The following is a 26,267-nucleotide window of genomic DNA, read 5'->3' on the forward strand; positions in this document are numbered from 1 at the left end:
GTTTATTTAAATCATGGATGTTTGATAATACTGTATTGTTACATCAATAACTGAATGAGGCAATTTTGCAATAACATCTTTGCTTTTGCTTTCAGATTACGTTTCAATGTTGTCAAACGATTATTGATGTTGCCAAGCAGGTAGAGACAATCAATTTATCTCAAGTCTAATCATTAAAGAATATTCTCTTGAACTATTTTATGATATTACTACAATCAGAATTACAGATAATTTCTTGTCTCATATCACATTACCGTTGATAATTATTGAATATTCTATTGATATTCTACTGTTGTATTATTAATCACACAGAATTACAGTATATCAGAGAAAGGGCTGAGGGAAAAATGTCAGCAATGTAGTGAATTGCACTTGTTGAAAAGAACACGTCAGTAGACTTTTGTCCAGAAAGGCAATAAAAAAAAGAAGGTCAGACTAGTCAGAGAAAGCAGAAACATTCAGTTGAGACTAGCAGCTCGGGTTTTCCCTGGCTGACGGCAGCACTATTAGTCGACATCATCATGACCTGTCTGTACATGCTGCAGGCCTCCTGCGATACTGAATACTGCTCAGCCCGCACTAACATTCCCTCTTCATTACAACATGAACAAGGACAAACTTAAGCTAGTTTCCCTTTGTTAAACTAAGCAGAAGAGACAGGGTTCGTTCAAGTGTGTCCCCCTGTGCCTGTCGATGCACGTTTGTGATGTCGCCTGAATTAAGTAAGTAGAAGCTGAAACAGCCCCTTCTGTGTCCGTGTTTTAAACAGATGGGAAGTTAAGGTGTTAGTACACTACTCTTAATGCTACTCACCTTAATAATACATGTACTGGAAATTACTTCATTTTTATTGATGGTTTGTTTAGTTTATATCAATGGCAAAACAAAATCAGAATCTTTAATGTTATTACTAGCTGGTTTTCTCAGTTTTCTATGATATTAAATGCAATATGTTTGGTTTTGAACAAAGCAACGTATTTTGAAAGCATCACTAAGGACTAATCACTGAAAGGCATTTTTCAGTATTTTCTGACAGCTTATATACCAACATATTAATTGATTAATTAATAAAATAGTTGGCAGATAAACATATTAAATAAATATAACAGTCTAATTTTCTAGTAGTATAGTTTTTTTCAGTTTTACTTAACATGTCGCAGTTAAGTTAATATATTCTTCAGGGGAACGAAATATAATACGATCAGGGTGCACACCGTAAACTATTACAAACAGACTGATGACATTCATAACCAATTGTTATTGTATTAAAATGTCAATACAGCAATGGAAAGTTCTGACAGCTACAGCAAAGGGGAAATAAACCAAAACGTTACAGGTGTGTTAAGATAAAAATCTCCACCATGGTCAGCAGCTGTCAGTGCCTTCTCTGTGGGAACTTTGATGCAGTACTAAGATTAAAGCCAGCAGCACACCCAGACCCTCTGTTAGCCTGCTGACTCACTAGTGTGTCTCAGACCCCTGGACTGTGTGTGTGTGTGTGTGTGTGTGTGTGTGTGTGTGTGTGTGTGTGTGTGTGAGACAGAGAGAGAGAGAGAGAGAGAGAGAAGGGGGAAGCACTCAGCTGCCTGAAATTCCTAACCTGACAGGGTTCTCTTTCTCTGCACGCACGCGCACACACACACTTAACTAATACATCTCAAATCCAAGAATAATACAGAGAAAGACTAACTTTAGACTTCTACTGGGATTTAATGGCGTGCTTGCTTGCTTTGCATTTACAAAAAGAAACAATATATTAATATAACATACAGCTGTGTGTACCCTATTCATTACAATAATATAGCTCAGATACATACATATACATATATATACATATACTTTGCATAAATACATGTAGCTTGTGTGCAGCTGAACGCTGTACGCTAATTAGTTAAATAAAGGCATGTGCTCTGCTGCATACGTGAACCACCAAACTATGTTTGAAGCCAACTAGGTTAGTTAGACGTGAACGCAAATAAATGTAATTAACAGCACCTGAACTGTTAGGACTTCAACCTGAGACGACTCATGACAAGGCTGTGAGAGACGTGAGAGAGTCAGCTGCAGAGCTTTTTCCCCTGTGGTCCTACCTGGTTTGAAAAGACGAGTCGAGGGCTACTGTCCCACAGGAACCGCCGCAGTCGGAGCGAGAAACATTTGCAACTGTTTATTTCTCCCTCGGAAGGAACTAATTTAGTCCGCAGAAGTGTCTCCTCTCAGAGTGGCATTTGCACTGCTCACTAACACAGGAGGAAACTCCCTGCAACAAGTTTTCAGGAATGATTAGTTGACCTAAAAGTTCCGGGTTGGTTGGAGTCGTTCAGTCGAGAGTTTGAGGAGGCAAGCCAGTCAGATTTAGATAAAGCTTTTCCGGTTGCGACTTTCAAAATAAAACACATCCTGTCCAGCGTGTAATTGTGAAAAATGATGTGGTGTTATGCTATATTATACGGAAACAATCCATGAGCTGAAGAGTCACTATTTACTTATTCCATTACGTCTAATCTAATCTCAACGGTGCCGTGTAATATTTTACTTTCAAACATGTCAGTGTGTTACTTTTAGTCATCGAGCGATACAGCACTTTTACTTTGAAAGAACAATTATGCAAACACTTCAAATGCTGCTGGTGCTTATGCTGAGCTAGACTATTTTTTTCTTTCAAATTTCTAAGAAGTAGATTAACTAAATCAAAGTTCCGGGTCGGATGCGGCAGGTTACAGCTGCCCCCTGCTGTCTCTTTTCGTCTAGAAGAGTGTTGTATACTGGATGTAAATACAGCTGCTAGGTCAATACTATAGGTCGACACAGCTATTATTTATCAGTATTGTTCCATGATGTCACCAAATGTGCAGCTGGGTGCCCTATGGCATCCAAAACATTGCTGCACGTCACGTCTCTCCTATATACCTTTAGTTTTAGTTATACATCCTTAGCATCTTAACCTTGAGGCCATCAATGCACCCCATAGAGGCGTTTACCTTTCTGATCAAATTGTGCATGTAATTAAGACATCCTCTTTCACACTATGATTTAGCTACATGTCGGCCAATGGAGTTAAAGGGATCATACACTCTAATCCCAGAACCTTATTTCCTTCATAACGGTTACATTAATATGAGGTCGCTAGCTATGCAAGTTTACTTGATAGTTGCATGTTAGGCCTTAACACCATAGGGAGAAGAAAAAAAAGCACTTTCTGCATTATTACAGCAGGTTAATATATTGTCCATAACACACACATACATTAAAGGGCTCCAGTGGAACAGTTTACCTGCTCTTGTTACACTTGCATCTTTTCATTAAAATGCCTATCAGCACCTCACAACTTTATCTACTGATTACATCTAGTTGCTTTTTTAATATATAAATGACATTAGTGGCATTTCACACGTCTCAAACTAAACTTACTGTCTGCTCACATACATACATACTATGACACAAACCAACAATGTGGCACGTTGCTTAAAATGGAAATCAGACAATACATTAAGAATACCAAAGTTTTTATTTTGTTTCATGTGATGCAGCTATATCGTAGCAATAGTAAATCTGTTAAAAACAGTCTGTAGGGTTGAGTCTCTCAAACCAGTACTGCCTGGCTACTCTGTTGAAGAAACTCATCACACTGTCCAAACACAATGACTTGTTACCGATTGGGAGAGGATGAGTAACAACCAATCAGTCCACAGTGATGTAAAGTGCAACAATGAGACGGGGTGCTTTGACAAAGCAGAAGATTTTTGTGGATGAATTCCAAACACCATTAAGTGTAGCCCCAAATATGTAGCAGTAGTAATATATCTATCAGGTATAAAAAATAAATGCTATCCTATACAAGCGTTAGAGACGGATATAAACAGTACATACATACATACATACATACACTTAATCCAGGGCAAAACAGGACATTATCAAACAAAATGCCGACGCATAGTAGAAATATGAATAATTTTCATATTGTACATTAAACAGTTTGACGAGTAATGACTCATCCTGAATTGCTACTCACCTGTCCCCTGCAATGGGAGCATGGAGTTGAAAACTTGAATTTAGAGTCAGAGTGACAGGCAGTATTTCATTTACGAAACAGAAAGAAATTGGAATAAACTACTGAATAGGATCTTTACCAAATATACAAACGCAAGCAAAAACAGGAGCAGTGTCCAGGACATCGTGACTATATTCACTCAGTAAAAATACATTAAAGTCCCTTTCCATAAACATGAAGCGAGTACAATGGTAATCATATACATACATAATAAAAAGACAAAAGCCACAGACATCATTTTGGAGAGGGGTAGAAGCCATTCCTCTGATGTGCTCCAGTTAGGTTATATAATAATCAGAGCCAATACGAATATGCAAGGTTCAAAAGTCCAGAGACAAAATGAAACTGAAAGCAAGCTTATATTTTCTTAATCAAACCTCTCAGTGGAGACGTGCCAGAGACCCTTTGTTTTATTTAATAAGCAACATGTTGACCTAAAAAGCGTTCATGAAAAAAGATAGAATTCTAAAATGCCACCTCATTTTGGTCTATGGCTCTTTGTGTCACAGAGTTTATTAGCTTTAGTAATTCAACATTAGGATCCTCTTTCTCCAACTGGTTCACAAAAACACTGAAGGGCTAGATTGAGAAAAAAGCCCATGATTCAAAACAAAGCACTAATCATACAGACAGTATGATTATTTGAATCTGGAACCTTTGTTTATTTTCCAACTATTGATCTGGCTTTGTTACAAATGTAGTTCATTCTTACACAATAGCCTTATGCGCTGGTAATACAAAATATATATTCTCTATGTACATGAGGACAGTGCATATTTAACCAGCTGTGTTTGGACTCATTCCAGCCATGCAGGAGCAGCTAGGTGACAAAAGCTGTGCTCCGTTAGTGACATGACACTTTACCTGATAGGAAAAGGGTTTCTACATTTGTTTTACCCCCACTGGAGACATCTGACTCAAGTTAAGAGAGCGTTCAATACAAAACTCAAGCGCACGCACACACGCACACACACGCACACACACGCACTGAAGTTCACTCACAAGCACACAGGAAAGCTGATACACAAACATAACACTTTATCATACAGAGCAATCTAAAAATATAATTATTTGTCATTCGTTTTGACTTGGTTTCCTTGGAAAAGCAGTAAGTAAAATGTTTTGTTCTCGCCAGTATTTCCTCACAAGGCTGTACATCGAGCAACTATCTGACTGAGCTCATTGTCAGTGCCGAGGTGTCCTTAAACGCTCTTCAGATCACGTCGGCTTTCCTGCATCGCCACTCACCTTCACCGCCAGTGACAGGGAACACTTGGGAGAAAACTAATTAGCATGTTTGGGGAATCGTTTCCCGCTCTGACATCAATCACAGGGGTCAGAGATTGAGAATGGGCACGTCGAACAGGTCACAGAGGCCCTCTGTCTCATCCAGGTTATATATGTAGTCGTGGTCGCTGGGTGGGGGGGACAGCCGGAGGAGAGGCGAGAACACTAGAGAGGAAACAGACAAAGCAATGAGACATCCAGGATCGTTTGTTATACACATCATACATATTCACTCTTATTGTCCCTGTCATTTGCTCCTATATCCCTTTGTCTGTATACAACTTACCTTCTGAGGACATCAAGTCCTCCAAAAGGTCACCACTAATGATCTCTGTCAGAGATGGAGAAAAGAACCATCAGTCTGCAGCACACTGAAAAAGTGGTACACACTACGGCATAATCAAAGGGGGAGAAATATGTATTTTGTGTAATACCCAGAAGGCGCTTACCTTTTGTTGGATCAAACATTTCAGAGAGCTCTTTGGGAAAGTCCAGCACTAGAAGAAAACCACAGCAAACATTTCAGCTGTACAGTCAGTCACTGCATTACACGAAACCCTTGTGTGTTCACTTTCAAAAAGTTGCTGTTATCAAAGATGTCAGCTTAAAAAAAAACATATATTATTATTTCCAACTTTTACAGAGTATATTTCTTTACCCAACATCAGCAACTACCAAATATCCATTAAATGTAAATTTGTTAACATAATTTCACTTTCAAAAAAATGACATTTTCTGTATACTGAATGCTGGGGGGATAGGTCAACGATTAGCAATAACATTAATGTTAATGCATTGCTTCACACATAATATAGCAGCTGTGGAAAATAGCATGTATTTGCCACATAAGGCAAATTGAGAAAATGGTTCCATCCGAAGGAAAACTACAATATTGAAGCCAGGCTGCTAAATTGAAAGCTTGATATAAAAGAATGTATGGTTTTAGACTGTGATGGCGTTGGGATAAAAATGTGGTTTTAATGGATTCCAATTAGGATTTTTTTTTTCCTGAGGGGTCTGAGTGTCACACATGATCAAATGTATGTCAGATGCAATAACACAACAATTTTTTTTTAAAACATCATATGAAAAGGCCAGAAATGTCCTTCGTGAGGGTTAAATGTATACAAATAATTGAAATGTCCTTTTAGTCCTGCATGGAAAGAAGCTTATAAATCATCCCTTCACCATTCCAAACCTGCATTTTAGTGAGAGACAGTCTCTACAAAGATCAGCAACATGCAAAAACTCACATTCAGACGGATCCGACTTAATTGGTTCAAATAATGCAGAAGCAGAAGAGGATGCAGATCCATCTAACGAGGCAGAAGACTGCAGTTGCTGAGTAACAGGTGTGTCTGTTGTTGGGGTGAGCTGCGTGGCGCTCGGCATTTCTGAAACAAAATGAGTGTGAGTAAGAGAACGCTGATTCTTGGCATTATAGTACAGGACATCACAAATGGTTCAGTGTAAATACAACAATAAAAAGGGGAAATGTAAAGTTCTTTTTTTTTTTTTTTTTTTTAAGTCTTGTAGACAAAAGAAATGGCCATATTCCAGGTCACAGGGCAACATGTGGTACCTGCTGTCACTGAGGCTGTCGGGTTGGCTGCTACAGCAGGACCAGGTTTTGTAATCATTGCTGGAGCTGCTTTGGAGACCTGGAGGGTGGAAAGATACAGTAAAGATTTTGCAAGATGATGAAAATGCCATTTGTATTTTTTTTTTTTTAAAGAAAAGAAAATGCAGAAGTTACAGCATTGGGGATTGAGCATTTATGAACAATATTCCTAAAAAACAATAAGGAAAACTGAAAAATATTGGTCCTGGGACTGATGTCTTTTTCTAATCCTCATTACCATTTCAATAAAGAAAGACATCTGAACATCCAGTCTTACAGTAAACTGATCAATATATGAAGACAGCTAATTGCATGGAGAAAGCTGAAATCTGTGTGGACCTGTGTGACAGCAGTGGGCGGCGGCTGAGAGGTAGGTGTTGGCGCTGGGAGGTTTTGAAGGATGTCATCTGGAGGAGGGACGGGCAAAACAACCGGAGAGGCACTGGACGGGTCCTTATTGACCAGCAAGACCTCGATGGGACCAGATGAACTCTTCAGACGGATCTGGTATTTCCTCTGACCATTGAGGACCTGGATAAGAACCCATAAACTCAGTCTGGGACATGACACGAAAACCCAAGGAGCTTAGAAAAAGCGCAAAAGATACGCATGACTTACAGATTCCGGTATGGGGACCTCTAGTTGTGTGCCAATGGGAGCACGGATTGCTAGGAGAGTCTCACCTGAGCAAGAAGGACAGACAAGTGATGGAAACCGTGTTTGAGACAGTCAATGTCAGTGTCACAGAAAAGATTTATAGAACCATTAAGCATCTGAAACAATTACCTTTGAAAGCTCCACAAAGGTCTTCATGTTTTATATATGCCATAGTATGAATGTGTTAAGGGTCGAATTCCACAATGATCTTAAAAGTGCACCTTTGCATTAGACTTTAAAAGCCATTTCATCTGCAAGAGGATGGGTTAACCAAGGACATGATGGTTTACTGAATACTTAAGATTTGTTAGTAGGGAACTCCACAAACATAAATTTGCTCTTCCATAAAAGAGACAGTTATAAAATAAATAGATGGTCAAGCAGGAGAGGCAGAGATATTGTGACTTTTAGTCTCTGGTACGAATCAAGTTTCAAAAACTGTGGATCCTAGAATTCCAAGTATGAAACTAAATGCTGTGGGGATTAAATATGTTCCACTGTCTGGTCTGTGCCACCGAATGTCATATGCACACATCTAAATACTGACAACAATTTTCCACATCAAGGTTAGTTTACTAGCCATGAGGAATACTACTCAACTTGGTAAAACCGCTCACTAATGTCATCTGGGGCTCTGGAGAAGCGTTCTACCATCTTGATGCCAACATGCGTTTCATTATCTGGACTTGGAGAAGTGAACGATGAACAAATCTTCTCTAGTGATCTGGAATGCAGCCAAATTAAATCATTGCTAATGAAACTGTCGCATTCAATCAGCACTGACCATGGGATGCATCTCTGAAAAACTATTCCCAGCTATAACATACACATAAACACTGTGCAGTGAAGGATATGGGCTGTTGTTGGAGTCGTCTGTGACATTCTTGATGCTCTGTTGGACCCAGACTCTCTGCTGGTCCAGCTCGTTTTCCCTGAGAGCCAGGTCATCTAGCTCGGCCTTCAGATCAATTAGCTTATCAGCTATCTCTCTGGTGTTGCATCCTGGACCTACACCCCTGAAACACAAAGACAAATACAGTATGGTCATGTACAGTCAGCATGCAAAGACTGCGTTATTATTGATACAGCTCTGCAGATTCACTTTTCTTCTGGCTACTGATGAATCTGCCTTGTATTGGAGCACGGACAAAACAATAAGTCAGGACTACAGCTGCATTGACAGGGAACATTGTTTATTTCAAGCGGTGTAGTAATTACAACATATGTCTTCATGTTTTCTTTTTTTTTCCCCCATTAATTAATAAAATGGTTCAACAAGTCCAGAACAGTACCTGTCCAAAGTCATACATTTCCATAGTCAGGCAAGTTGGAGTCATGTGTTTTTCTATTGTTATGGCTATTTTGTCATGGCATCGTTATAAAATTATTACACTGTGGCAAGAGTGTCAGATTAGTATAGGAAAGGGACAAATTAAACATGCATTGTCTGTGGTCGGTTTAATAACCGAAATAAGAACATTTCACGCAAAACCGAGATCCTAATCATTTCCGGCCATACTAGGAATCCGGAAAACAAATATCACATGACTATTCGGGTACACTAGACATACGGGTGCCGGTGTAAACAGGAAGTAGTTTAGTTGCTTAGTTACAGAAAATCCAAACGGTAGTGTTTGATACTAAAAACGTTCTTCTATGAACTCAAACAGACACATTTCGCAGAAAGTTGTAGAAGTTGTGTTTTTCAGATTTAGACACAAGGCTGCGGGTCTTGCTCTCTCCCTCTAATAATATATTAATGTAATTTATTGTGTGTTTTGTCTTCACAAAAACACAAATCTAATAAGGAAAGGAACATTTCTTATTTTTATGGATTAAAACAAATCTTGTCATTTGTAGTTTTAATGATTTATTATAATCTGCTTAGAGCTAATATAAACAATTCATACATCATCTCTAGTATCTATTTATGTTGTTTTGAAAACCAATCCTTCAAACAACAGTATTTATTAAAGTTTCTCACTAACACTACGTTTTACGAGATTACACGAACATATCATGATAACATTATAAGCAAATGCGGGGGTCTACTTCATTGTTTCCAAGTGTATGCGGTTCGGTCTGTCCACACAAGGAGGTAACCCTGCAGTGTGGGCGCTAAGTGTAAACGTAGCAAAAGATGTGCGTTGTAAAATGGAAACATAATAGTATGGACATGGCTGGAGTCCTGAGCATGTTTGTCACACAGGATATAAAACACAAGAAACATGAGTGCCTACAAGGATAACGTGACTGATCACAACTAGTGTTGTGATCCTCAGATGAATAGTGCAAGTGCTTGCAAGAAACATATTCAGTGGTTTGGTTTAAATCACTTTTCTGTGATGAAGGTCCGGTCATGACAAAACTCTGATATATTGGTCTAATTAGCTCATAACACACAACATGTGATGTCATCTAAAAAAAATGTGATAAAAATTAACATTTGGACTTTTCATGAAGGAAACATGCAGAGAAATGTTGTATTTATTCACCCCCCCCCCCCCTCAAAATTAAGAGAGAGCCTTAACACCTTTCGAGAATAAAAAAAACAAAAACTGTTTGCTTACTTCCATTGGATGCTGTTCTTGGACTTCTTCTCGATCAGTCCGATTCCCTCCAACACATTGGTGATATCGTAAATTCGTCGTTTCTGCCGCACTGCCAAGGTGTCTGCAGCCTGAATGTCAGGACGAAAGCAATACAAAAAACAGTCAAGATCACTGGCGGCAGCTCCTTTAGTGGGTTCATAACTAAAACACAGACAAAGAGGCCGCTGGGTCTGTGCCAACAGGCTCAATGCCCACCACCCATCATAGGGTATGACAGTAGCATTTTGACTTCCTTCCCAGCACAACCTCTTGGTGCTTAAAAAACTCAGATAACCATATGGCTGGTGCTGATAAATTAAAGTTGTGTGAAGGCACTGCCGTCACAGACCTGCTGAATGACAGCGTATAAACCGTAAGGCAACAGTTCACACAAAATAATTTCCCTTTTCAGGTCAATGTGATTGTGGTAGACACAATGAATGTCACACGTTGTTTGTTACTTTTTCCAACAGCGTCAACATATAGATAGACTTCACTAAGGAGAGTGTGAGTCAAGCGATTTACTTATTTTATTGGACAGATGAGAAGGAAATAGAACGAGTGAAAGCGAAAGCATGCATTAGTGGCAGAAGCCACTCTGCCTGGCAAATTAGTTAAGGTTACGTGAAGAGACAATACGAGGTCATGCTTGGCTGGTCAAGCTGCCATATGGTTCACTGACTTTGGGTGAGAGAAAAAAACATGGCTGGCAGTGTTTTTTATGTTTCTATTTATATTCCAATTTGAGTGCATTGTAAACATGTTTTGTTCAGTCTGGGCTTCAGGGTAAAACCCCACATTGTGTGGTATTTAAGTTCCAGGCTTATTCTTTCTAGTGGCAGTGCCCCAAAATCCATTGGTTCTTAACATCTGTATCCTATTAGGAGTTAACACCAAAACCCAACTAGCTATTCAAGTAACTTCAGGGGCTCTGACACTGTGGCTGCTCAGCAAGCAGGTGGTTTACTGGGGATATTTAATGTAATATCCATCTACGGTGACTGTGGTGGAGAACACAGCTAACTTTAGTTTGTCATTTTGCAAAAGGTAGTTTACAAGCGTTCTTATTATTGGAAACTAATTGAGTGAATGCATATCGACAATTGACAAAGACGCTGCATCAATCAGAAAAGGATTGCTCATGTGTTAAGATGCAGTAGCTTTGAAGGGGACGACAAAAGCTGACCCACTTTTTAAACTTTGAATCTGCAGGGGGCAGAGGCTGGAAAGTTGACCCGTGTTCTCAAAGTTCAGTGTGTAGCCCCACTTTGCGAAAAGGCCTAATACCATGACAAGTATTTGGGATGTACACACACAAAAAACTACAATGCCAATAAGCAAATAAGTATCTCCCATTCAAATTAGCCTGTCACACGGCTAGGCTATGCTAACAGGCAGGCTAGCGAAAGTGCATGCAACCCAACGACAGCTCAACATGACATGTGCTAGCTAACAACAAAGACTCGGCGGCACGCTCACCGCTTTCAGATCCAGCACTCCGTCCTTCGCCTCCTGTAGTAAAGTCACAAACTTGGTGGTGAGCAGTCCCAGGCTCTTTTCGTGCCTGCTGGGAGTCTGTGGCTGCAGCGAGTCGCCCACAGCTCCCAGTTCGCCTCTGTTGCTGGCCGACTCGATCTCCATCATCATCACTCGGGACCAGCTCCGCCGCAACGTTACTTCCCACTGCCTCGCCGAGCAAACCCAGCCAGCGAGCCCAGGAAAGCACGCCCCGCCGCCGTAGTCAGACAACCAGAAGGCCGGTGCAAGTGTGTGTCGGACAACAGGCGTTCAATGAGCTCGTCCGACCCGGTTCGCTCCAAATAATCTCACAGAATTGAGCTGAACGGGCTGAGTACGTTGAGTCAACGAGCGAGCGTTTGGTGGAGAGAGCCGTTGGCCACGCGAGGTATGACGGGACGGTGCGTTCAGGGACGGTCTGCAAGTTCTCGCGTCGATTCAAACGCGTGTGACAAAACAACAGCGTGATCATAAAAACGTGTGAAGTCAATTCCTATTTTATAATCCACCAATGTATTGTGTCGAGGTTAAAGGCTGGTGGACCTCAAGGATTATGCGGTATTTTGTATTAACACGCTAAAGAGAAGGGTTATTCGGTTTGCTTGTGGTCATTATACTTGTACACGTTCCCTTACTTACTCAAACTTCAAGAAAACACACGCACGCGTGAGTTGGCGTGCACGCATACACGCACACGCGCTTTAAACACACACTACACGTACACACTTACGGTCAATAACACACTCCAGACATACCCAATGCAAATTATCGAAAAACTCTATGAGTTTGAAGTATTTGCACTACATTATATATACTTGCACTTTCTTCTACAGGCTACATACTAATATATATATATATATATATATATATATATATATATATATATATATATATATATATATATATATATATATATATATATATATATAGATAGATAGATAGATAGATAGATAGATAGATAGATAGATACTTACTGCTGCCACAAACAAATTATATATATATATATATATATATATATATATATATATATATATATATATATAGATAGATAGATAGATAGATAGATAGATAGATAGATAGATATACTCAATATATACAATACAATAAAATAGCAGAGCAGAACATTAAGTATATACATTCTATATGAACTGTATATATGGTGAATTAGAAGTATATACAGTGAAAGTAAAGTCTTATTGCAATTGGCAGGAACATTCTCCTGTATCGGTCCTTGTGACAGCAATTTCTTCAGTGTCCTCCTCTCCACCACCTGCTCCGGATAGTCCAGTTTGCAGCCAATGATGGTGCCGGCCTTCTTTACCAGTTTACTGAGTCTGTTGGTTTCTCCGGCTCCAATGCTGCTCCCCAAGACTATGACGAAGTACAGAGCACTGGCCACAACAGACGGGGAGAACATCTCCAACATCTTGCTGCACACATTGAAGGATATAAGTTTCCTCAAAAAAAAAGAATCATATACAATATATATATATATATACAATGCCTTTTTATGACAACTAAACAAACTCCTCTACGTATGAAGACTTTGATATGTGGTTGAAAGCCCTGGCAAATGTTTGGAGATGTAAAGCTTTATGTATGTCTCTTTTTTTTCTCAGTTTGCAGTTTTAATTGGATTGTGTAGTGGTCAGCGAGAGTCTGTGACTTATCACTAAAACAGTCAAGTATCCAGTGCACAGCCACGTGTTAACTTACTTCAGTAGCTTAGTTGTGTTTTTGTAGAGTTATTATATACAAAACGATATCAAATTAAACAAACAAACAAACAAATACGTACAATAGTTGATCTACTTAAAATAGGTGAGTACTAACCATAAAACGTTTCTTTATATTTTACAATCGTTTATTCTGTCTTGACTGGGCTACATAGTAGAAGTGGTGGGCTTTAATGAGCTGATCAGGAAACAACAGACATTATGGAGTAAAGCTATGCAACCTAATTTTTACGAGGTCGCAACATATTATTGATGCCATCATAATTATGAATTGCTGGGTATTATTAGTTATTACTTACACGAGAGCCACTGGTCCCACCTCCACAATGATTTCCATAGAGTTCCACAGTAAGTTCTTACAAAAATGCATTGTTTAACAAGGCAAGGCAAGGCAAGTCTATTTGTATAGCACATTTCAACAACAAGGCGATTCAAAGTGCTTCACATAAAACCATTAAAAGCATTAACACATAATGCAGAGAAAAACAGGATTTAAAACAGTTAAGAAAACATTAAAATAGTCAAAAAGCTAGATAAAAAATAAAAGTTGCAGTGCAGTTTAAGAAATAAAATAAATAGCGAGATGGAGCAATTAGATCTGGATCAAGTAAAGGCAACAGAAAACAGTTTAAAACAGTATATTTTCCTGCATTTTCCTATCTGATTCCTCTTTGATCAAGACCATACACTACTGGTTGCATCATTTCTAGCCGGCAGGGGGCGATAGTGCATAAGGAAAAACGCTCTCGTAAATTAAGTTCCGGGGTCATTAGATTCGTGTCTTTGTAAATCTGCTTTGTACGGGAAAGAGAACTACCCTTATCAAATGTATACAATTTACCAAAACTATTAAGCTCTCAGACACATATCATAGCAGTTATGATGAACAGCTGAAAAAAATAATGATATAAACAACTGAAAATCCTCTCGCGAAAGTGCCTTTGCTGTCACACCGCGAACGACTGAGTCCGAAGCGGTCAGCTGACTGAACCTGACAGGAGCGCCCTGCAGCCTCTGCAGCAGGAAACACCATATTCATTCATTCTCAGGTAAATACGCCGCTTATAGTATTAATATGTTCACCAAAGTAAAGCAAACAGCGATGCTCAGCTAGACATGTCCACGACAGGCTGCCTCTTTTTATGTATTTATTATTTTCTTTAGCTTTTAGCTACACTGCTAGCTAGCATGGAGCAACAATAACATGGTGTCGTCAGTCGACTTTTAACAGTAATTCGCTATTACATTTAATGATAAACCACGAAACACGCCTCCTTTGCTAGTTACAGTTTAACGAGGTGTCAATGAAGGAATCCTGAACCCAATGTGTGTTTTCTTTGCTGTGTCAGGTGGTTAACTTGTACCCCACGTGACTCTCAGACTTAAATTCTATCACCTTCATTCATTGTATCACTATCATTCTTTTTTTTTTTCAGACGCAACCATGAAGAAGAACAAAATCAAAGTGAACAGCTCTGCCGAGAAAGAGTTTGTGTTTGAGTTCAGGGCAGGGACACACCATTGTGTCCTCAAGGTGCCTCTGCAGTTTCCTGCTCAAGAGAACACATGTGACCTTCATGGACGCCTGATGCTGCTCCATAAAATACCCTGCTACATAGAGGATGGTGAGACTGCCGCGCGTACGAGTTACACAACTGTGTGTTATCCTACACCCAGGTGGAGTCGACTTCGTCAAGGGAAATTCCAATGTTTCTTTGGCTTCTACGTCTCTGAAGCAAACACAAGCATTTGTATGTGAAAACTTGTCAGGGGCTGTTTGTGGTCTTGCAGGAAACTCTCCAACCAGACACTGTTGATGACAGCATGCTCCCTTTCACATTGCCTTAAAGGAAATCAACAAGTCATTAAAACTTATTTTCAGGTGACAATATTTGTCACAATATACTCCTACAAAGCACACTAGCGCTGGACAGAACTGACACACAATTACTGCTAAAATGGTATTTCAAACATGTTGATTTGAACTTTGAAATCTACACAGTTGGACAAGACATATCACATTCTGTTTATTTGAGGTGAATCTATTCCAATAATATCTCCCTGTTCATGGGAATAAAATGGTATTGTCAGTATCATAATGCATGCTGTGAGATTGAAACCTAAACTGATGGAATGGAGAAAGCCCATTGTTTTTGCAATGTAATACTCAGCTTGCACAGAAATTATATTACATTTTTTGCTGTGTTTTTCCACCTCTTCCTGCAGAGCTCAAAACCTCCCTTTCCAACTTCATTGAGAGTGAGACCATCCTGGATTACGACAGAGAGGCAGAGCTGGCCCTGCAAAGACTCACAGTGGGAGATGCAGACGTGAACCAGCTCACCAACGCATGGACCAGGTCTTATGTGGAGGTGATGACACATTTCATTATGTTTTTGTGCCCAAGGACTAAAAGACATTAGTATCTTACTCACCGTCAGATTTTTGAATTCCTTTGGATTTTACTCTCATCGTTTCAGCTCCATCTACACTTTGTGATTGTGGGACGCCTCATGAATGCTGTCTACGTCACGATTATATTTGATTCAATACATAAATTGCTAAAAAACTTTAGGAAGATATTTCTGTGAGAGAATGTCTATTAATAATATGAACAGCGTGCTTTATTCTGGGCAGGTGTTTATTTCAGGCACTGGCTGCTCCGCACACCCTGATCGTATATCCACTACTTCATGTTTCTGTAGTACCACAGCAGTGTTTTCGGAAGTGTCCTTGAATGCTCCCTAACCCTAACTACGGGTCAGTCAGGGATTATTAAAGTAATTTAAACAGAAGTAGTGCAGTGCATCTGCAAATTGATTATTCATGAGTTCCTGAGGGGAAAAAAATAAATCTCATTATATAAGCCTGCGTGCTGCATTTAAAGTCTCCTCGTTGCACTTGGTTCAACTTTTGATATGCGCCTTCCCGGAGATCGATTGCGTGGCGGCTGGTTGCACATATTTGAGAAAAGGGTCATCGCTGTATATTATTGATCAATACCAAACAGTCTGGCGACACACAGAAATGGACTTTATGCTTTTATAAATAGATTAAGAATGGTCTTCTGGCCTACACATTTCTGATATCATGAAAGTCTCTTATTTCTTTAGTCTCAGGTATTTATAAAAAAAGACGAGGGCGGCCTCGTTGTGAAGCCCCTCTGGCCTACTGCACTCAGACATTTAGGACCGGCTCACCATTTACATTTTTCTGCAGTCACACGGAAATACACGTGGATGTTTTCCAGTGTCCGTCATGTTTGTGGTCTAAGCTCGTATAAATGGAGGAGTTTCAGATTCTAATTCTGTTGTGTTGCTTTTCTAATTATGGACGGGGAATGTAACTGCCTTGTTTGTTGGGCGGATCAAAACACTTATTCACAATGTGTTGACATTTCATCTGGCCTTCCTCATTTGTCTTCCTCTGCCCACAGAAAATTTAGTTTTTTAACACTTTCTACTGAATGTCAGCGTCTCACTGGCCACTCTGAGCTCTACTCTTGTACAGCAGATCATCGCTCACAATGACTGAAGATTTAGCTTCATGCAGGGGAGCGACTATGCAACATGCAATGCATCGAGTGGTTGGGTTGTCTTTCTTTGCCTTTTGCATAACCACCTGCAGTAACCATTTCTAAATGGTCATTTTATTTCCCCTCTCACTGATTCAGACGACACTGGAGCACGCTCGGCCCGAAGAGCCCAGCTGGGACGAGGACTTTGCCGACGTTTACCATGAGCTGATCCACTCCCCTGCCTCAGATACGCTTCTCAACCTGGAGCACAACTACTTTGTGAGCATCTCTGAGCTCATCAGTGAGAGAGACATGGAGATTAAGAAACTACAAGAGAGGTTGGTGTTTTTCTTTGTAAATTCACCCGTGTATGGCTAAAATTTGACTCTCCTTCTGTGTTCTTAGCGTGCTTTCGCTAGTTCGGTGCATTTGCTCCGGACCCAGATAGCGATGCATTGTGGCAATTTCATTCTGGTCTGATTTCTGTTCACATCGATCTTTTTTGGGTGGATTTGCGATCTGCTCGAATAGACGGAGTAGGACGTTCACCCAATACACATCTGTTTGAGTCCTTTTGTGTTGACGCACACACATGCACCCATAGCTAACAGATGTTTGTTTGCATAGATTTTGGCTATAGCGATCGGGATATCAATCTCTTCGTGATCAGTAGATGGATTCAATTGTAGTTTTTATCTTTTGAGTTCACAACTGTTTTGCTTTCATACAGCAAATGCAAAAGCTCCATAGCAAAGGGGGTGAATACAAATGCACGCACCACGTTTCTATTTTTAAAAAGTGTGTAGGCCCATTACATAAAATCCAGATACAAATCCATTTCAATTCAAGGTTGTAATGTAGCAAAAGGGGGTGAATACCTTTGCAAGGCTCTGTCGATTAAAAAAATCAAGGAATATGTTTTTCTGTTTGACAGGCAAGCCGCGGAAATGGACAAAGTGATGCATGAGCTGGGAAATACTTTGAGTGACCATGATGTAAATGCAGTTGCCTCTCAACACTTTGATGCACAGCAGGTAAAAAATAAGTCGGGGTGCTCTGCAAGCAGTGGTAAAACCAGGTGCACCTTGAGCCCAGTACAAAGTTATCATTTTACCACAGACATTTCAGGGGACTCAGTTTGTGAATTTTCCATGTTTCTAATTCAGGTTTGCCCCAGCCCGCTAAGTCAAAATATATATGTTGTTGTTATATTGAAATTCCTTAGTGTTTGACTTGGTGTCCTTTGAGCAGGTGTTGGAGAACAAGTGGGCCAGTGAGCTGAAGCAAGTTACTGGCATTCAAAAGCACGAGTATCAGCAGTGGGTCATCAGTCTGCACCAGGACCTGCAGAAATCCAACAGCAGCCAAATTACGTGAGTTCATCTGTATGTGTTTGTGTACTCGGACATGTGAAAACTGAAGCTTTTGATCACTGATCTGTGCTTGTGTGTGGACAGCTGGTATTGGTCGGCCTATTTTACACTCCTGTGCAGCTTGTTGGGCACTTTCAGCTCTGATTGCGCTCCAATAGTTGATTTATGATGATGAATACTGGAGTTCCTTACTCTTGTTTAAATAAATGAATGTGCAGTGCAGACAGATGTCTACAATGTGCAGATGTGACATCTTGGAGTAGCATTGTCAAAAGGCAGCGACAGAACGGTGCATCATGCTCTTTGTTCACTGACAGTGTGGCATCGGTGGGTTTAAGTTCAGTTTAAGTTTATATGTATATCTTACATTTATCAATTTAAAAACTTACATTGATGAAATAGGGTGACAAAAAGAGGGATCTAAAAATCATAGGAACTTGGTAAAACTGCATGATACTGACAAAATAAAATGATTTAAATACCCCCCTATGTGAATTGTGCTACTTTAAAAGTCTCACTAAATCTTGACTAGAGGTCAAACTGACACTGAACTAACAGGATCTTAACCGCTGCACGATATAATCCAAAACATGACATGCCTGCTGGCCCTTTTTGAAGTACAGACTCCATTTACATAGAAATTGAAGTGATTACAAGAGGTCAAAAACTCATTCAAGTTTGACTGATGCTCAGCTTTACAAAATCAGTTAGGACTGACATCGCGGGGGAACAAAACGCTAAAAGTGGTTAACAGTAATGTAGTACCGCAGTGTGAGTGGTGGTTTAAATTCAGGTCCTACACTACTCTGCATATATTGGATATTCCATCAAAACAAAGATAACACCAGGAACTGCATGCAAAGAGCTGCTCCGGCAATGTGCTGAGCCTGCATCAATGTTTTCTTAATGATGAATATCATTATCTTATTATGTGTTGGTGGAACTTCAAACTACATCAGCACTTCAAACCCTTTGTAAATATGCATTTTTAGAGCTGGAGCCCGTAATGATATTCAGGTTGCAACATTGAGTCCTTTATATTGTTTCTTAACGTTTGTAAATGAAGTGCTGAAACCAAATGTTGAATCATTATAACTGAGAGATGCATAAGCAAATTGTCTGCATTATGTCTTGTTTTTTTTAAATAGCCACACAAAAAACTTGTGAATCAGTGTTTTTTTTCTCTTAAAAAATAAATGTGAAAATTATTCAACAGATAAGGCACTTATCTGTTGAATAATGTATTTTTCTGGGCAATATAAAAATAAACGTAGAAAATATTTAAATGTAATATCTGCAGGTTTTTTAAAATACATTTTTAAATAAATATCTTAATTGATTGATTTTGATGTACCTCTGGTTTCCAGTGAGGAGATTAAGGTGCAGCCCAGCCAGCTGTCGGAGCTGGCAGATTCTGGAGCCCGGATGTTTGAGGAGCAGCCTCAGCTGGAGGAGAGCTTCACCATACATTTAGGTGCTCGACTGGTTGCATGCTCTCCAAGTCTTTGTACACAGTTTCATCAGCACTGTTCATAAAACACTTGTATCGCATTTAGTTTTTGGTAGTGTTCGTCAGTAAAGATGTACTGAAAGCAGTATTGATGTGAGCTGCAGCGCCGTGCTTAATCCTTTTCTGATCAGGAGCACAACTGAAGACGATGCACAACCTGCGGCTGGTCCGGTCAGATGTGTTGGACTTCTGTAAGCACCGGCGGCACGGCAGTGGTGGGGCAAAGCTGAGGCGGCTGCAGACGGCCCTCTCGCTCTACTCCTCCTCGCTGTGTGGTCTGGTGTTGTTGGTTGACAACAGGGTCAACTCCTACAGTGGCATCAAGAGAGGTCAGGGGGAATCTGCTTTCTCACTTTTACCGTGAGAATAACACTGTTCGGGGTTTAAAGAGGTGTGAAATGATTGATGGGAGTACAGTATAGAGGCATAATAACATTAACTTTAACTTCATGCATCATTTCACCCCAGGCCTGTTCTGTTGTGTTGACCCCCCCCACAGATTTTGCAACCGTCGCGAAGGAGTGCACAGACTTCCACTTTCCCTTTCTGGAGGCGCAGCTGGACGAAGTGCAGCAGGTGTTGCTCTATGCCAGAGCCCAGCGGAGCAGCAAGCACAAAGAACAGCCTGGTCCGTCTTTTGGTTGCTCCACAACATCTATGATACAGGCAGAACATTTAAAGAGGATTAGAAAAAATTATGCAAAACTGGTGAAGACAGTTGATAATTATAATGTCTTTACCCAGCTATGCATTACACAAAGCTGAACTAATATTGTTGACCATAGCCTTGTTTAGCAGGGCTTCAGTGTTGCACTACAGAACTGTACTCGTAGCGTGTCAGCGACATGCCAGCAGTGTGAGAGGGGGATTAAATAGTCAGGAAGTAGAAGACACTTTACAGTGCTGTCCAGTAGAGTGTAGAGTGGTTTGGTGAGCAGAGCTGTATATAGAAACATTCTTTCTAGGTGACAAGTCTTTCATTGCCATCAAGTGTCCTTATGAGATCATTTGACAGAAATTATTTGATGTATTACAGAGATTCCAAGGAACGGAGGTGACGATAAGAGCAAAAATGTTGATAGAAATCCATCTAACATCTTACCAGGTACTGGATATCGATGTTTTTTGTTCAGATTGAGAGAGCAGAGAATCCCTGCTTCTGTATACCGTATTCTCAATACCACACACTGCTGCGTCTCCCTCAAGGTGAGTTCTACATCTCGCGGCACTCCAACCTGTCGGAGGTCCATGTGGTCTTCCACCTGTGTGTAGATGACAATGTGCGCTCGGGGAACATCACGGCCCGGGACCCGGCCATTATGGGCTTGAGAAACATCCTGAAGGTCTGCTGCACCCACGACGTCACCACCATCACGGTCCCGCTGCTGCTGGTCCACGACATGTCGGAGGTAAGAGCGGCCGAGAGCACGGGGAACGCTTGTTCATAAGGGTTATAGTAATGTAGAGAGTTTGCAGGATGAATGCACTGGCTACCAAAACACTTGACTTGAACAGTAGTTTGGAGTGTAACCATTACTGCCAAACAGCTCTTGTATTGGATGGTCCCATACTTTGAGTGGGGTATGACCATACTCCTGGTTCGGGCTGCACAATTAATCGAATTTGCAATATGACTGTGATTTTCAAATCGCAGGAGGCGCAACATTTGTCAAAGGTGAAATGTGTTTAAAAAAAGAGAGAAAGCTGTCAGTGACTGGTGAACTTTGCAATCAAGCAGAGTTTGGCCAAAAGATTTCATCACAATAAGCTGGATTTGTCTTTTTCTTCTGGAAATTAGGGGAAAAAAATTATATATTTGGTCTGCTGGAAATGAATGGAAGAGCATATACTTCAGAGTTCCTCAACTATAGCCTCAATAAACATTTAAACATATAATAAACTGAGAATCTCGTAAGATGTGAAGTTTCATCAAGCCTCTGTCTTGATTGCACTCCTGCCACCACATTACATTTATTTCCTTCTCATGTCTAATCGAGAGTCTTTGTTTACGTAACCGAGGGCGTCTAACCTTTGATGCCCCGGGAACCAGAATAACTTTAATTAATAGCTTCTGGTTCCACATCTAAACTCTCGACCTGTCATCTTCCTTTCAGTCCTTTTTGCTATTTAGTGGCGATGTTTGGCCCGTTTGTGCGACCCGGTTTGAGTTCACCATACACCATAGTTTGTCTAGAAGAACTGGAGACTGGCACAAATAAAACAGGGCTGTGCCTCTTGTATCTATTTTTATTTTATTTCCCTGAGCATTTAAGACTTTGAGGAAAAAGGAATATTGAAGCTATTGCGTAGTTACCCTATAATACGTTTAAAGGTTTTCAGAGAGGAAATTAAAAACTCTGTCAACCAATTTTGTGGTTGTAAGAAATACATTTACTTGTCTTAATTGCTTTGGCAAAGACCACCCCGGCCTTTTTAAAGCAACAGCCAGCTCATCACAGACACCAGCGTCAGTCATAAAGACAAACTATACTGTATACTACTAAGCATATTATCCTATTGATCACACGTCAGACACCCATGGCTCAAGCATGTGCTGTTTAGGACAAATCGTAGTGGGTTACGCCGTTCACACGGGTCTAAGTGTGTGTGTGTGTGTGTGTGTCTCTTCATGCCTTCCTGACTATGCTGCTGATTGGAGAGGAAGAGAGTGGACTTTGCCCTTCTCTTCCATCTCTACCATCTGGTTTGTGTAGCATTTGACTGAGGCGTTAACCATCGTGCCTTCGGGCCACGACTGCTTTAAAGGAGATGGACCTGTTGATGTCCATCTGTCCTTATCTCGTCAGTCCTCGATGCACTGCTGTGTTAACTGTACCGCGTGTGGTGCAACCTATGGTTGGCTGCTGAGGTCACTTTTGAAGCCACACAGTGCCTTCCCTTATGTGTAGAGACAGTCAACTCACAGACTTTGTGTTTGACTTGTGTAATATGTATTATTTTGCAATTTTGTTTTAAACGCTATTTTCATTCTTATTTTCTGCTTTCATCTCTCTGCAGGAGATGACCATACCGTGGTGTCTAAAGAGAGCAGAGCTGGTATTCAAATGTGTCAAAGGTAAGATGAAAATGTAGCAACATCTTTCAGTTAAGGAATTGTTTTCTTGAGCTTTTATGCTCAGCACAGTTAAAACGGCGAGTGACATTGGACCTTGTATTGGTCCTCCTTTCTGCTGGGTATTGGTGAAGCAATAAAGCAAAGATCTGTCAAGCCCAAGTCTCCAGCTTTTTAAAACAAGAGGTTTTCTCATTCCCTCAAAGCCAAAGAGCAACGGGCTTTTTTGAGCTGAACTCCTCTTTTGAAAAGCTGATCAAAAATGTAAAAGTTGTAACTGAGATGTGCGACGCTCCTCCTGCTGGAGAGGAAGTCGATACAGGATGGTAGATACACAAAATAATGTAATTACAAAACTGCATAAGAAAATTGTGCATGGAATACACTGAACATTACTGATAAATATTTGATCTGTGAATTACTTTCAATCTGTTTTCCCTTTGCAGGCTTCATGATGGAGATGGCCTCGTGGGATGGAGGAATATCGCGCACAGTCCAGTTTCTGGTGCCAAAAGTGAGAGCAGAACGTACCACCTTATGTTTTTGGTCTCACGACTCTCAGCTGAGGTGACGCACAATCATCCTTTTTGAGGAGTTGCTCGCCAGCAAACCTCTGTTAATTCAACAGAAATGTGTACTCGGGGACTCGCATGTACACAACGCCACACAAAAGGCACACCTGGCCCAGCTGAATAAAGCTCAGACGGGAGACTGTTTGAAGAGCGCGCCATAAATTAGAGGGCTTTAGGTTCTCTTGACCAATGTTTACACTGCCCTGATAAAAGAAAGCTGAGAGAGAGGGAGATCCTCTATGTAATTGTGGGATAAACAACAGGATTAACGTGTGGCTTTCCACCACTGAGGCGTAATGTTGAACTCACTTGGATATCCAGGTCTAACCTTATGTCAAAGTAAAAGGGGAAGAAAAAAACATCCAGGTTCAGCTCCGCACAAGGAGGTTCAGGTAGTTGTGACTCCAGTGCTGGGTGAAGCTTAACTGTTACTGTATTCAGGGCTTATCTGGATGTTGTATACCTATAGCGTTTGTGGTTTGTCAGGAAGGCAGCAGAGCTTATAGCGCGATCTCGTGTTGACAGGTTAGGATGATAAAACCAGCGCCATCAAAGGACTCCCGACTGTATTGGCTTCTCGTCAGCTACATGCTCAGACACCATTCAAAATAGCAGCTCTGAAACAACATTGTTTTCTGTGCCTCAAAGAGACGCGGCGGCTAAATATATATATATATGTATATATTTACACGCTCTGTGTTTGCGTGTGGATGAATGATGCGCGAATGCTTAAAGATTAATACTTAACATTCTTATTTGACGGGTGGCGATGCTAACGCGGCATGTCCCCCTGTTAAAGCCACAGCTGCTGGAGCTCAACATCATTTCAACATCTCGACTACAGTTTCCTGGGGAAGAAAAAGCCCCTGTGATGTTGAACTGAACGGCACCGCAGGGGCTGTTAACGCCTGGCTGTGTACACGAACAGTCCGGATGTGTTTTTTTTGTTGTCACAGGCACAATTTCAAGAAGAGAAAAAAAAGTTGACATTGGTTCCCTTCCATTGTCACAGTGCGTGGACTTAAAATGTGTGCAAGAAGGTGTTGTGATTCCCCAATTGCTGCTGCACAAATCACTAATCCTGGCTGCGTCTTTGTGTGTCTCTTCTTGTGTTGACAGAGTATCTCAGAGGAGATGTTCTACCAGTTGAGCAACATGCTGCCTCAGATCTTCCGCGTCTCCTCCACCCTAACTCTCACCTCAAAGCACTGATGCACCACAGCCTCACCTCACGGCATACAGAGACTGATTTATTTGAACAGTTCTACAGACATGTTTTTTTTTTCAGGAACTAATGACTGTAAAGTAGTGAAGATTTTGTGGTAAAATATGTGGAGGGGGGCATTCATTGATATGGGGGTCAACATATGGTTGCAAAAACGATTTTAAAAGGGACGAGAGACATTTGTATGCATTTGGTGAGCCTCGTTATTTCTGCGCCTTCCAAAGCTACACGCGCTGTAAATACTTCTTACTGGATTCAGTGGCTCCAACGCAGCTGCTGCAGTTATCATTTCCAGCCTCCGGGGTGCGGTTCTGGTGACAGAGTTTTATGACATCATGACATCAGCCGCCGGTGATGCAAGTGTACCCGTTTTTCCTTTAAAGCCGCGGTCTGTAGCTTCCCGCACGTTCGAGCTGCAGCACAATGGAGAGTGCTGTGTTGGTGGAGTTGATTTAACTCGCTGGTACTCACATCACCGGAGCTGAAAGAAAATAAAGTGTTTACTAAAGCCATGAAGCTGGATAATAGCGGCAATTGGACAGGCGTGACCTAACTGTATTAGCAACCGCGCTAAATGTGACTTTTGTAGTGTTTTAACCACACGTTACCAAACAGATAGATGCAATGACAGTAAGTTGATTATACAATATAATCATTTTAAACACAGATCTCCTCTTTAAATCTTTTTTTTTTTAAAGTTTTGATAGCAAATATGAGGCCCCTCTCACCATCACATTTCATCTGTTGAACGTTGATGAAGAAGTCCTGATGTATGACTACACAGTTTAGCCATCATATGAGATTTCACAGTGATTTTCACAAGTGAGATGAACTCTGACTCCTCGTCCCAAAAGACGAATGCTGCTGCTGCTGAGATCAGCAAAGGTGTTTTTTTTTTAATGCTGCATTGCAGTAAGTTGTAGTGAGGATCACTCTTCGTTTGTGTGTGTTTTTTTTGTGAATGTGTGTTCCCTCCCTTCTACCTGTGTAACAGCAGATGGCACTGTTCCTAAGGACAACGATGTGATGAATGTGATCACACAGGCATTTACACAAAAAGAGATCAAGTTTAAAAGTGCATTTCATGTTAGTCCTAATGAGCCCTATGGGACTCAGTGGTATAAATGTGATAATTATGTTGAACCCTCAAACCTAATCAGATGTGTATTCTGTATATTTTTTACATTTTTATGTTTGAATAAAAAGAAGCGCTCACCACTCTGACTTGATGTGAATTCTTCATGAAAGCCATCATAAGCTCATGACAGACTTCCACATTTTGTCTGCTGATTATTTTTTCTCCCCCTCTGTCAACAGTGATACACTTTAGTGACTTTTAGTTCTGTGCTTTATTTGATGGGTTATCCACAGGCACATAATCTCTCTGAAGTTAATAATCCACGTCATTCATTGGAATTACATTCCCCCTACATCTAATGGTGGCCCATAAGCCATTTCAGACCGACTAAAATCAGTTTGGCTTGACATAAAGTTTGCCACGCTCAGTGGTGATATGAGGAAAAGTCGAGAGTGGAG

The 26,267-nt window shown here is 40.6% G+C and overlaps 2 protein-coding genes across 3 annotated transcripts; one reads left to right on the top strand and one right to left on the bottom strand.

The window, feature by feature from the left end:
* Positions 1-3,520: 3,520 nt before the first annotated feature.
* e2f4 (E2F transcription factor 4) lies at positions 3,521-11,854 on the bottom strand (the record flags this gene model as incomplete). Its single annotated transcript, XM_079224324.1, has 11 exons — positions 3,521-5,503; positions 5,625-5,669; positions 5,788-5,835; positions 6,592-6,732; positions 6,921-6,999; positions 7,299-7,490; positions 7,578-7,642; positions 7,746-7,789; positions 8,444-8,632; positions 10,187-10,296; positions 11,687-11,854. 11 exons carry the CDS (start codon positions 11,852-11,854, stop codon positions 5,388-5,390), a joined length of 1,197 nt encoding a protein of 398 aa, XP_079080450.1. The 3' UTR covers positions 3,521-5,387.
* A 3,051-nt stretch (positions 11,855-14,905) lies between these two features.
* Positions 14,906-25,942, top strand: ferry3 (FERRY endosomal RAB5 effector complex subunit 3; the record flags this gene model as incomplete). 2 transcript variants are annotated; one of them, XM_079223756.1, is made up of 13 exons in its annotated part: positions 14,906-15,086; positions 15,688-15,833; positions 17,135-17,316; positions 17,913-18,012; positions 18,230-18,351; positions 19,719-19,825; positions 19,993-20,190; positions 20,361-20,501; positions 20,898-20,966; positions 21,068-21,270; positions 22,880-22,937; positions 23,381-23,448; positions 24,626-25,942. In XM_079223756.1, the coding sequence occupies 13 exons, from the start codon at positions 14,906-14,908 to the stop codon at positions 24,716-24,718; spliced, it is 1,668 nt and encodes a 555-aa protein (XP_079079882.1). In that variant the 3' UTR covers positions 24,719-25,942. The 2 variants fall into 2 exon arrangements, with proteins under 2 accessions (XP_079079882.1, XP_079079881.1); XM_079223755.1 differs by having other exon boundaries at positions 20,361-20,489.
* Between the last annotated feature and the right edge of the window lie 325 nt (positions 25,943-26,267).

Source organism: Taurulus bubalis (genome assembly GCF_910589615.1).
Source record: "Taurulus bubalis genome assembly, chromosome: 9".
NCBI lineage: Eukaryota > Metazoa > Chordata > Actinopteri > Perciformes > Cottidae > Taurulus > Taurulus bubalis.